General features: G+C 42.4%; 1 protein-coding gene across 1 annotated transcript in view; it reads right to left on the reverse strand.

The window, feature by feature from the left end:
* Positions 1–1014: 1014 nt before the first annotated feature.
* SH3BGRL2 (SH3 domain binding glutamate rich protein like 2) overlaps positions 1015–12580 on the reverse strand; it is a 98968-nt gene continuing 87402 nt past the window's right edge. The window contains exons 3-4 of the mRNA XM_069726457.1: positions 10125–10205; positions 1015–2766 (exon numbers count right to left, since the gene is read on the reverse strand). Coding sequence (XP_069582558.1) covers positions 10143–10205 — 63 coding nt within the window. The 3' untranslated portion in view covers positions 1015–2766; positions 10125–10142. The remainder of the gene's footprint in view (positions 2767–10124; positions 10206–12580) is intronic.

A 12580-nucleotide genomic window follows, 5' to 3' on the forward strand; every position in this document is an offset into this window, starting at 1 on the left:
TCAATAGAGCAGCTTCTTTTGAGCTCTGCTCTGTTGATGGGGCTTCTCTGCCAACATCATATACTGACTGACAGCCCACTCCCTACTGCCAATCTGCAGGCAGAGATCTGTGAAACACAAACCTACGGAACAACAAGGAGTAAAGCAACCAAAGTAACATAAAAATCTTTATTGAAACATGTAAAGACGACAAGATTTCATTAAAAGATTTTGTCACACAGAAGGCTGCAAACACATAGGGAATCCCAGGTGCAATGATAGCCCCAGCTGATCAGAAAATCAGAAAAGGAAAAAACATGCAGGTGTAAAGATAGTAAATAGCTCTTATATATTCAATGAATATGGTGTACAAAAAAAAGCTTGACAGCAAAATTAAAGGGAACCTTCAAAAAAATAACAACAAATACTGTAGTAAGATGATCCAGAAGCGAAGGTTACAAATGTAAATAATTCCTGAAGTTTATTGCACTAGATCCATGTACTAATATACCGGTATATTTGGCCATAATATATGGATCTAGTGCAGTAAACTATAGGAATTATTTACATTTTTAACCTGCGTTTCTGGATCCTCTTCAGTAATTATTAATATTTCATAACATTTTGAAGGCTCCCTTGAATTTTGTTATCAAGCTGTTTTTTTGTATTCTATCCTCACTGAATATACAAGACCTATTTATTTACTATCTATACACCTGCATTTTTTCGTCTTTTCTGATTTTGTCTGATCCCCTGGGACTCCCTATGTATTTCCAGCCTTCTGTAGGACATCCACTTTTTATTGTTTATGTTTCAATTAATTACTTCTATTTTACTTTGGCTGCTAAACTCCGTTTTGCTTTCTATTGGGAAGGGCCTTGTTACTACACACTGTGTGCAGAATTATTAGGCAAGTTGTATTTTAGAGGACTATTTTTATTATTGATCAACAACTATGTTCTCAATCAACCTAAAAGACTCAAATATCAAAGCTTAATATTTTTGGAAGTTGGAGTGTTTTTTTTTTTTTTTTTTAGATTTGGCTATCTTAGGAGGATATCTGTTTGTGCAGGTAACTATTACTGTGCAGAATTATTAGGCAACTTAATAAAAACCAAATATATTCCCATCTCACTTGTTTAATTTTCACCAGGTAAACCAATATAACTGCACAAAATTTAGAAATAAACATTTCTGACATGCAAAAACAAAACCCCCCAAAATTAGTGACCAATATAGCCACCTTTCTTTATGATGACACTCAACAGCCTTCCATCCATAGATTCTGTCAGTTGCTTGATCTGTTAACGATCAACATTGGGTGCAGCAGCCACCACAGCCTCCCAGACACTGTTCCGAGAGGTGTAATGTTTTCCCTCCCTGTAGATCTCACAATTTATGAGGGACCACAGGTTCTCTATGGGGTTGAACAAGGGGGCCATGTCTTTTTTTTTTTTGAGACCTTTACTGGCCAGCCACGCTGTGGAGTAGTTGGAGGCATGTGATGGAGCATTGTCCTGCATGAAAATCATGTTTTTCTGGAACGATACCGACTTCATCCTGTACCACTGCTTGAAGAAGTAGTCTTCCAGAAACTGGCAGTAGGTCTAGGAGTTGAGCTTCACTCCATCCTCAACCCGAAAAGGTCCCACAAGTTCATTTTTGAGGATACCAGCCCATACCAGTACCCCTCCTCCACCTTGCTGGCGTCTGAGTCGGAGTGGAGCTCTCTGCCCTTTACTGATCCAGCATCTGGCCCATCAAGAGTCACTCATTTCATCAGTCCATAAAACCTTTGAAAAGTCAGTCTTAAGATATTTCTTGGCCCAGTCTTTACATTTTATCTTATGTTTCTTGTTCAAAGGTGGTCGTTTTTCATCCCTCCTTACCTTGGCCATGTCCCTGAGTATCGCACACCTCGTGCTTTTTGTTACTCCAGTAACGTTGCAGCTCTGAAATATGGCTAAACTGGTGGCAAATGGCATCTTCACGCTTGATTTTCCTCAATTCATGAGCAGTTATTTTGCGCCTTTTTTGCCCAAAACGCTTCTTGCGACCCTGTTGGCTATTTGCCATTAAACACTTGATTGTTCGGTGATCACGCTTCAAAACTTTGGCAATTTCAAGACTGATGCATCCCTCTGCAAGACATCTCACAATTTTGGACTTTTCAGAGCCCATCAAATCTCTCTTCTGACCCATTTTGCCAAAGGAAAGGAAGTTGCCTAATAATTAAGCACACCTTATATAGGGTTTTGATGTCATTAGACAACACCCTTCCACATTACAGAAATGCACATCACCTGATTTACTTAATTGGTAGTTGGCTCTCAAGCCTGAACAGCTTGGAGTAGGACAACATGTATAAAAAAGTATAATGTGATCAAAATACAAATTGCCTAATAATTCTGAACACAGTGTATATGGTCACATTTAGGTACTCAGGAGTGATCTATGACTGCTCTGAGCTGGGCAGAATAGGCAGGGAGTTAGCAACTATCTGCCTGTAAGATCTTAGCATCATAGCAATAAAAAAAGTAATAACCCCTTTAAGTAAAAGGAGATTTTGGTAAAGAGTTGCAGGTTTGAAGAGAAAAGAAACAGTATGCACATAACTGATAAGAAACCGTACAAAGGAATCTATAAGGAATTTTATTCCACAGTCACTTGTTAAAAAAAAAAACGGGTCAAGATTGCATAATATGTGACAATATGGTATCGAGCTGTACAGGAATTAAGTGTTTCTTTTCTGTTAAACGCATCAAATGCTTTTTACATTTCTTCATTCTGTGGAAGAAAAAAAAATAGAATAAATACAAATCCTTACATTGAGCTAAGCCACTTTGTTCATATATGCAATGAAACAAAATAGTGTATATATGTATACATCTTACAGTCATGGCCAAAAGTATTGACACCCTTGCAATTCTGTCAGATAATACTCATTTTCTTCCTGAAAATGATTGCAAACACAAATTATTTGGTACTAGATGGCAGCCCGATTCTAAAGAATCGGGAGTCTAGAATCCATATATACTTTATTTATTCAAATGTAAGAATAATACAATTAAATAATAGTAAGAAAGAACAAAAAATGGCTGCACTCACCAGCTCTTGACAAAAGTTCAAAATTGGTGTGAAAATGTCACTGAACCACTTCACAACTAAATATATATAGTTTTGGTAAATGGCATTATCATTTTTTTGACGAAATTCGGCAGGAGCTTGAAGAGCAACGTCACTGGGCCCGCCTCCACGCAGTAGAAACTTGCTGTGAGGTAAAAATTCAAAAATCACACCAAAATGGCCGGCGGAGTGTGTCACAGTACGGCACGTTTCTGATTGGTCGCTCGCAGCAGGCGGCAACCAATCAGACACTGGACACTGTTGACGTCACTTATCTCCGGACATTAGCTCCGGACATTAGCTCCGGACAAAGCCACGGAAGTTGGCACAAATTGCAGGAAGTAGTATTCTAGGCAATTATATATTAGATAATTATCTTCATTTAATTTGTCTTAAATGAAAAAACGCAAAAGAGAATGAAGCAAAAAGCAAAACGTTGATCATTTCACACAAAACTCCAAAAATGGGCCAGACAAAAGTATTTGCACCCTCAGCCTAATACTTGGTTGCACAACCTTTAGCCAAAATAACCGCGTCCAACCGCTTCCGGTAACCACAATCAATGAGTTTCTTACAATGCTCTGCTGGAATTTTAGACCATTCTTCTTTGGCAAACTGCTCCAGGTCCCTGATATTTGAAGGGTGCCTTCTCCAAACTGCCATTTTTAGAGCTCTCCACAGGTGTTCTATGGGATTCAGGTCTGGACTCATTGCTGGCCACCTTAGAAGTCTCCAGTGCTTTCTCTCAAACCATTTTCTAGTGCTTTTTGAAGTGTGTTTTGGGTCATTGTCCTGTTGGAAGACCCATGAGCTCTGAGAGAGACTCAGCTTTCTCACACTAGGCCCTACATTATGCTGCAAAATTTGTTGGTAGTCTTCAGACTTCATAATCCCATGCACACGGTCAAGCAGTCCAGTGCCAGAGGCAGCAAAGCAACCCCAAAACCCTAGTGAACCCCCGCTATGTTTGACTGTAGGGACCGTGTTCTTTTCTTTGAATGCCTCTTTTTCTCCTGTAAACTCCAATTTTGTCTCATCTAACCAGAGAACATTCTTCCAAAACGTTTTAGGCTTTCTCAGGTAAGTTTTGGCAAACTCCAGCCTGGCTTTTTTATGTCTCGGGGTAAGAAGTGGGGTCTTCCTAGGTCTCCTACCATACAGTCCCTTTTCATTCAGATGCCGACGGATAGTACGGGTTGACACTGTTGTACCCTCGGACTGCAGGGTAGTTTGAACTTGTTTGGATGTTAGTCGAGGTTCTTTATCCAACATCCGCACAATCTTGTGTTGAAATCTCTTGTCAATTTTTCTTTTCCGTCCACATCTAGGGAGGTTAGCCACAGTGCCATGAGCTTTAAACTTCTTGATGAAACTGCACACGGTAGACACAGGAACATTCAGGTCTTTGGAGATGGACTTGTAGCCTTGAGATTGCTCATGCTTCCTCACAATTTGGTTTCTCAAGTCCTCAGACAGTTCTTTGGTCTTCTTTCTTTTCTCCATGCTCAATGTGGTACACACAAGGACACAGGACAGAGGTTGAGTCAACTTTGATCCATGTCAACTGGCTGCAAGTGTGATTTAGTTATTGCCAACACCTGTTAGGTGCCACAGGTAAGTTACAGGTGCTGTTAATTACACAAATTAGAGAAGCATCACATGATTTTTCGAACAGTGCCAATACTTTTGTCCACCCCCTTTTTTATGTTTGGTGTGGAATTATATCCAATTTGGCTTTAGGACAATTCTTTTTGTGTTTTTTTCATTTAAGATAAATTAAATGAAGATAATAATACCAAATAATTTGTGTTTGCAATCATTTTCAGGAAGAAAAGGAGTATTATTTGACAGAATTGCAGGGGTGTCAATACTTTTGGCCATGACTGTATTACTCCCTGGCATAATGATCAACAGCCAGCTCTGCAGCGTATGTGTATAGTGTGTAAGTACAGCGCACTCACTGTATAGTGATCAGTGACTGCAACTGCTTTCGGCACTACCCCAATTAATTGAAGTGAGCTGCTACAGATAAAATAGAATTTCATTTTCTCCCTGTAACTGCTCTTCCAATAATCCAGCCAGGCATGATTTAAAAGCAATTTATCAATACATTATCCTTATAGCTGACGCCCCCTGACACGGCCTCGCCTGCAGCACTGAGGTACGGTGGCCTACAATTTACCCACACTCCTCACTCTGGCAACAGACATGGTGAAGGAGTGGGTATCCTTCTTTCTAAAAACTGTTCCTTCAACCCTATAAAACCCCCACCCTCCCTTATTTCGAAGTTCACTCTGTCCGTATCTACGCTCCCTCCAATCTCCAAATGGCTGTCATATACCGACCACCGGGCTCAGCCACTGCCTTCGACCAATTCTCCACCTGGCTCCTTCACTTTCTCTCTGCTGACATCCCCCACCATCATCATGGGTGACTTTAATATCCCTACTGACACCCACCAGCCAGCAGCCTCCAAGCTACTGGCCCTTGCTTCATCCTTTGGACTCACTCAGTAGTCCCCCACAGCCACCCAGACAGACAGACATACACTAGACCTCATCTTCACCCGCCTCTGTTCCTTATCTAATCTCACAACCTCTCCCTTCCCCTTATCTGACCACCATCTACTCACCTTCTCATCCTTGTCCTCCTCACCTGCCCCCCATGTCCAGCCATTACCACATCCTCGCAGAAACCTCGCACATCTAGACATTCAGACTCTCCTACCCTTGTCCTCCATATCTTCACTCCACGACATGGACAGCGCCACCACTTTCTATAACTCCACCCTCACATCAGCCATAGACTCAGTCCCCCTCTCATGCATGGCACAGTGCGACGAACCAATAGGCAACCTTGACATAATCTCACAAAAAAACTTCGACAAGCATCCAGGGTTGCGGAGCGGTGTTGGAAGAAAACACACCTGCCAGACGAATTCACTGCTTTCAAACAAGCTACATTTGACTTCAAATTAGCCCTCACCTCCGCTAAATAGACCTATTTCACTAACCTTGTATCTTCATTATCCTACAACCCAAAACAACTATTTAGCACATTTAACTCCCTCCTTCGCTCACCACTGCCATCTCCAACTCCCCTCATCACTTCCAAGGACTTTGCCACCTACTTCAAAAACAAGATCGACCAAACAAGGCAAACCCTAACTGTTCCACCACCCCAACCACTCCATATACCAGACCTCTGCCCTTCCCTAATAACCTCCCTCTCCAAAATCACTGACGGAGAGCTTACTCACCTCTTTTCCAAATCGCACCTTTCCACCTGTGCACTTGACCCCATCCCCTTCCACCTGCTCCCCAACCTCACTAACATGCTCATTCCAGCCCTAACCCATCTCTTCAACCTATTGCTATCTTCAGGTATCTTCCCCTCTGCCTTCAAACATGCCACCATCACACCCATCCTCAAAAAAACTAACCTTGACCCAACTACTATGCCCAGCTACAGCCCCATATCACTGCTCCCGTTTGCTTCAAAACTCCTTGAGCAGCATGTCCATGCTCAAATTTCCTCCCACCTCTCATCTAACTCTCTCCTTGAAAACCTCCAATCTGGCTTCCGCCCCCACCACTCCACCGAAACTGCCCTGACAAAAATTACTAATGACTTACTCACAGCCAAAGCTAACAGACAGTTCTCCATCCTCCTCCTTCTTGACCTGTCCTCTGCTTTCGACACAGTTGATCACTGCCTACTGCTACAGATTCTTTCTTCCCTTGGCATCAAAGACCTTGCCCTGTCCTGGATTTCCTCAGACCTTTCCGACCGCACATTTAGCGTTTCCCACTCCCACACCATCGTCTCATCCCACCCGCTCTCTGTTGGAGTCCCTCAAGGCTCTGTCCTAGGGCCCCTACTTTTTTCCATCTATACCCTTGGCCTAGGACAACTCAAAATCCCATGGCTTCCAGTACCACCTGTATGCGGACGACACTCAGATCTACCTCTCTGGCCCAGATGTCACCTCTCTGCTGTCCAGAATCCCGAAGTGTCTGTCAGCCATATCCTCCTTCACCTCTCGCTTCCTAAAACTCAATGTAGACAAAACCGAACTCATCATCTTTCCCCCATCTTACGTTTCCACCCTACCTGATCTATCTATTATGGTAAACGGCCTCACGCTCTCTCCCGCACCTGAAATCCGCTGCCTGGGGGTAACTCTCGACTCTGCCCTGTCCTTCAAACCGCACGTCCAAACTCTTGCCACCTCCTGTCGCCTCCAACTCAAAAATATTGCCAGAATCCGTTCCTTCCTCAGCCCACAATCTACCAAAACTCTTGTGCATGCCCTCATCATCTCCCGCCTTGACTACTGCAATACCCTCCTCTGTGGCCACCCCGCTAACTCTCTTGCACCACTCTAGTCTGTCCTCAACTCTGCTGCCCGGCTAATCCACCTCTCTCCTCGTTAGGCCGGGGTCACACTAGACCGTAATACGGACGAGTGCAATGCGATAGAAAATCGCATAGCGCTCGTCCCAATGTTAATCTATGGGGCAGCTCCTATCATCCGATATTTTCTTGGCCGTATTCAGGATCCGAGTGAAATGGCAGCATGCTGCGATTGTCAGCGTATCTCGGCCGAGAATCGCCAATGAAAGTCTATGGGGGCGAGAAAAAATAGCACAGCACACAGACCATCAGTGTGACTTGCGAGAAATTCTCAGGCATTGGGCAGGTGACAGGAAAGGCTCGGCTATTATTTGCCCATTTTTGCAAGTGTGTCAGAAAATCTCACCATACGGATGCCATACGGATGTCACACGGATGTCAAACGGATCATTTCATGTGAGAAAATCGCATCCTCGCACTGCACACGGATCACTGTTTTGGTAACATTTGTGCGATTCTCGTCCATCAAAAAAGGACCTTTTTTATACGTTGTGTGTGTCCCCGGCCTTACTCCCCTGCTTCTCCCCTCTGCAAATCCCTCCACTGGCTCCCAATTCCCCAACGAATCCAGTTCAAACTACTAACACTGATCTACAAAGCCATCCACAACCTGTCCCCTCCCTATATCTCTGAACTAATCTCCCAATATCTTCCCTCACGTAATCTCCGATCCTCCCAAGACCTCCTACTCTCCCTCCACTCTTATTCGTTCCTCACACAACCGCCTCCAAGATTTCTCCTGAATATCCCCCATCCTCTGGAATTCCATGCCTCGACAAGTCCGATTATCCACCACCCTCGGATCCTTCAGACGGAGCCTGAAAACCCATCTCTTCAAGAAAGCCTGCAGCCTGCAATAACCATTCTGCCGCATTGCCAGAGCTGCCGTCTCGCCCCCTACCTTCTGCCTCTTCCCCACTATCCCATAGAATGTAAGTCGGCAAGGACAGGGTCCTCTCTCCTCTGTACCAGTCTGTCACTGTAAATGATATCTATAACTCTGTATGTAACCCCTTTCTCATGTACAGCACCATGGAATTAATGGTGCTATATAAATATATAATAATAATAATAATTATTATTATTATTAGCTGCAGTTAAAAAGCATTTTGGAGGCAACAGGTACTGTTGTCACTCTGCTATGGCATTGGACCCCCTTTAATATCTATGGGCTCACAATTAACAGTTGTCGCTTTAGTTAATTTTCAAAAGACAGGTTTTTTTCTTCATCATTAAAGTACATAAACGAATCATTTAATCCATTCTTGAATAAAATACTTGTGCTAAATAAACATATACAGTAGATAGGAGGCGTGCTGCTATTTCTTCTGACCGTCAAAATGTGCCCTTATAGACTGCCTTTTGTTTTTTTTACTTTTTATTTTGGTCCTCCTTGCATGCTAGAACTGCAAAAGGCTTGATTGCTCATGTAATGCCCTGAAAAACGTCTGAATATATTATGCTGATCAGCATTATGTTGTTTTGTGTTTAAAAACAGTGTTAAGTGGTTACTCCTCCAAATTTTGGATTCCCAGAGAGAGAGTTCACATGTTCTCATAAGTGCTTCTAGAATTTGAGAAAGAAGTTATCTATAGGGAGTGACTGATTTATGATGCTTCTTGTCCAAAAATCAAAATGGCATAACTTTAAACAGTTCACTATATTTCGTATATTGAAACATTTATGTGATGGCTCCAAACCCTTCAATGGATTAATCAAGCAGTAGAGTAGTTGAGCAACCAGATTGACTGAGTGATGGTGCTGCAGACCGCCCATGGTGCAGAGACTGACTAATCTGAATATTACTTCCAAAATAAATTTCTCTGTGCTTATAAAGTGTCTTTGCTTGAAAATATCTAAGGAATCACACAGTGGTGGGTACTCCCTCAAGGCACAGAGTACTGTTAGTTTATCTCCCCAGCTCTCTGTAATCAGACTATCTTTCCCTCCTCTCAGAGGGCATCCTACCTCACTTCTAGGGAGTTGGGGGCAAAGTTTCTTTATCTGCTCCTCCTTAGGGTATGTGCACACGCTGCGGATTCGCAGCGTTTCCGCAGGGGTTTCCCATGAGTTTACAGTACAATGTAAACCTATGGGAAACGCAAACCGCAGTGCACATGCTGCGGAAAAAAAACGCACAGAAAAGCAGCGGTTTACATTCCACAGCATGTCAATTCTTTGTGCGGAATCCGCAGCGGTTTTACATCTGCTCCATAATAGAAAACCACAGGTGTAAAACCGCAGTGGAAACTGCACAAAAACCGCGGTAAACCGCAGCGTTTTTGCACTGCATATTTATCAAATCCGCTGCGGAAAAATCAGCAGAGGACCATTCTACGTGTGCACATAGCCTTATACTATTCATAATTTCCAGTCCATTTTAGTTTACATAAATGTCTCGGGTCAGGGAGCAGGAATTAAACCTGTTCATGCATACTACTCCAAAAAGAGAATGGGACAACTTTGGGAAATGTTTGGGAAGAGTGAATGTAGCCTAACCCAAAATCAGCTTTAAGCAGTTACTGGAAATAAACTAATCTCATGTCTACTAAGTAACAGCTTAAAAACACTGTTTACACAAGAAATAAAAGAAAAAAAACTACCTTTGTTATTTAGTTTGACTATATCCGTAGGAACGACGACACTGTATTACTTTCCTTTGCTTCAAAAAAAGCATTATAATCCTGAAAAAAAATTAGAAAAAGTTAACAAATTAGCCAACACTGTATAAGTTGAGGTCAGTGCTGACAGAGAATGTGATACCATAATAGTTTATAACAATGTAGAAAAGGGAGCATCAGATGATCGTGTTATGCCCATAAAAGGAAGCCTAACAATAATTTATTTCTGGAACTGCAGAACTTTGGTGCCTGTGTCTGTTTATCCTGCCTTCACTATGGATGACAAAGCAATAACAAAAAAAAAAAAAAATCCATGGCATCCACATAGTTAATATCAGGAAATTCCCCTGACTCTGTGAAAACAGAAGCTTAATATGAACAATACAAAATTTATACTATGTAACAAAGCCCAATACACTGATTAGTAAATGACCTACAGTTACTTTCTGGTCACTCTTGGTGAAAAGCTCTCCATTACCATTGATAATAGCCCTATATGACCGCAGTCAGTTTTTCATTGTTAGGTTTTGAGTTTCCCCTCCCCATCTTCCAGGAGCCATTTTATTACACTATCGTTCAAAAGTTTAGGGTGACTTAGAAATTTCCCCATTTTTGAAAGAAAAGCAGTTTTTTCCAATGAAGCTAACATTAAATGATTCAGAAATACACTCTATACATTGCAGCTATAGAATAGTCATATACCACATTAACAAACATGTGGTTTGTAATGCAAAATCTTCATAGGTGTATAGAGGCCCATTTCCAACAGCCATCACTCCAGTGTTCTTCTGGTACTTTGTGTTTGCTAACTGTGTAAGAAGGCTAATGGATGGTTAGAATACCCTTTAACCCCTATCTGACCTCGGACGGGATAGTACGTCCGAGGTCAGATCCCCTGCTTTGATGCAGGGCTCCGCGGTGAGCCCGCATCAAAGCCGGGACATGTCAGCTGTTTTGAACAGCTGACATGTGCCCGCAATAGGTGCGGGCAGAACCGCGATCTGCCCGCACCTATTAACTAGTTAAATGCCGCTGTCAATCGCAGACAGCGGCATTTAACTACCGCATCCGGCCGGGCAGCCGGAAATGACGTCATCGCCGACCCCCGTCACATGATCGGGGGTCGGCGATGCGTCTCCATTGTAACCATAGAGGTCCTGAGACCTCTATGGTTACTGATGACCGGTGGCTGTGAGCGCCACCCTGTGGTCGGCGCTCACAGCACACCTCCATTTCTGCTACATAGCAGCGATGATCGTGCTGTGCCTACTTCTAGCCTCCCATGGAGGCTATTGAAGCATGGCAAAAGTAAAAAAAAAAAGTTAAAAAAAAATGTGAAAAAAATTAAAAAAAAAAAAAGTTTAAATCACCCCCCTTTCGCCCCAATCAAAATAAATCAATAAAAAAAAAATCAAATCTACACATATTTGGTATCGCCGCGCTCAGAATCGCCCGATCTATCAATTAAAAAAAAAGCATTAACCTGATCGCTAAACGGCGTAGCGAGAAAAAAAAAATCAAAACGCCAGAATTACGTTTTTTAGGTCGCCGCGACATTGCATTAAAATGCAATAACGGGCGATCAAAAGAACGTATCTGCACCAAAATGCTATCATTAAAAACTTCATCTCGGCACGCAAAAAATAAGACCTCAACCGACCCCAGATCACGAAAAATGGAGACGCTACGAGTATCGGAAAATGGCGCAATTTTTTTTTTTTTCCAGCAAAGTTTGGATTTTTTTTTCACCACTTAGATAAAAAATAACCTAGTCATGTTAGGGGTCTATGGACTCGTACTGACCTGGAGAATCATAATGTCAAGTCAGTTTTAGCATTTAGCGAACCTAGCAAAAAAGCCAAACAAAAAACAAGTGTGGGATTGCACTTTTTTTGCTATGTCACCGCACTTGGAATTTTTTTCCCGTTTTCTAGTACACGACATGCTAAAACCAATGATGTCGTTCAAAAGTACAACTCGTCCGGCAAAAAATAAGCCCTCACATGGCCAAATTGACGGAAAAATAAAAAAGTTATGGCTCTGGGAGGAGGAGTGAAAAACGAACACGGAAAAACAAAAAATCCCAAGGTCATGAAGGGGTTAAAACCCTTGTGCACGTATGTTAGCACAGCTGAAAACAGTTTGGCTGATTAGAGAAGCTATAAACCTGACCTTCCTTTGAGCTAGTGGAGAATCTGGAGCATTACATTTGTTGGTTCCATTAAACTCTCAAAATGGCCAGAAAAAAGAACGTTCATGTGAAACTCGACAGTCTATTCTTGTTCTTAGAAACAAAGGCTATTCCATGCGAGAAATTGCCAAGAAACTGAAGATTTCCTACAACGGAGTGTACTACTCCCTTCAGAGGAGAGCACAAACAGGCTCTAACCAGAGTAGAAAGAGAAGTGGGAGGCCCCGCTGCACAACTGAGCAACAAG

This window comes from Ranitomeya imitator, chromosome 5 (genome assembly GCF_032444005.1).
Source record: "Ranitomeya imitator isolate aRanImi1 chromosome 5, aRanImi1.pri, whole genome shotgun sequence".
In the NCBI taxonomy this organism is placed as follows: Eukaryota; Metazoa; Chordata; class Amphibia; order Anura; family Dendrobatidae; genus Ranitomeya; species Ranitomeya imitator.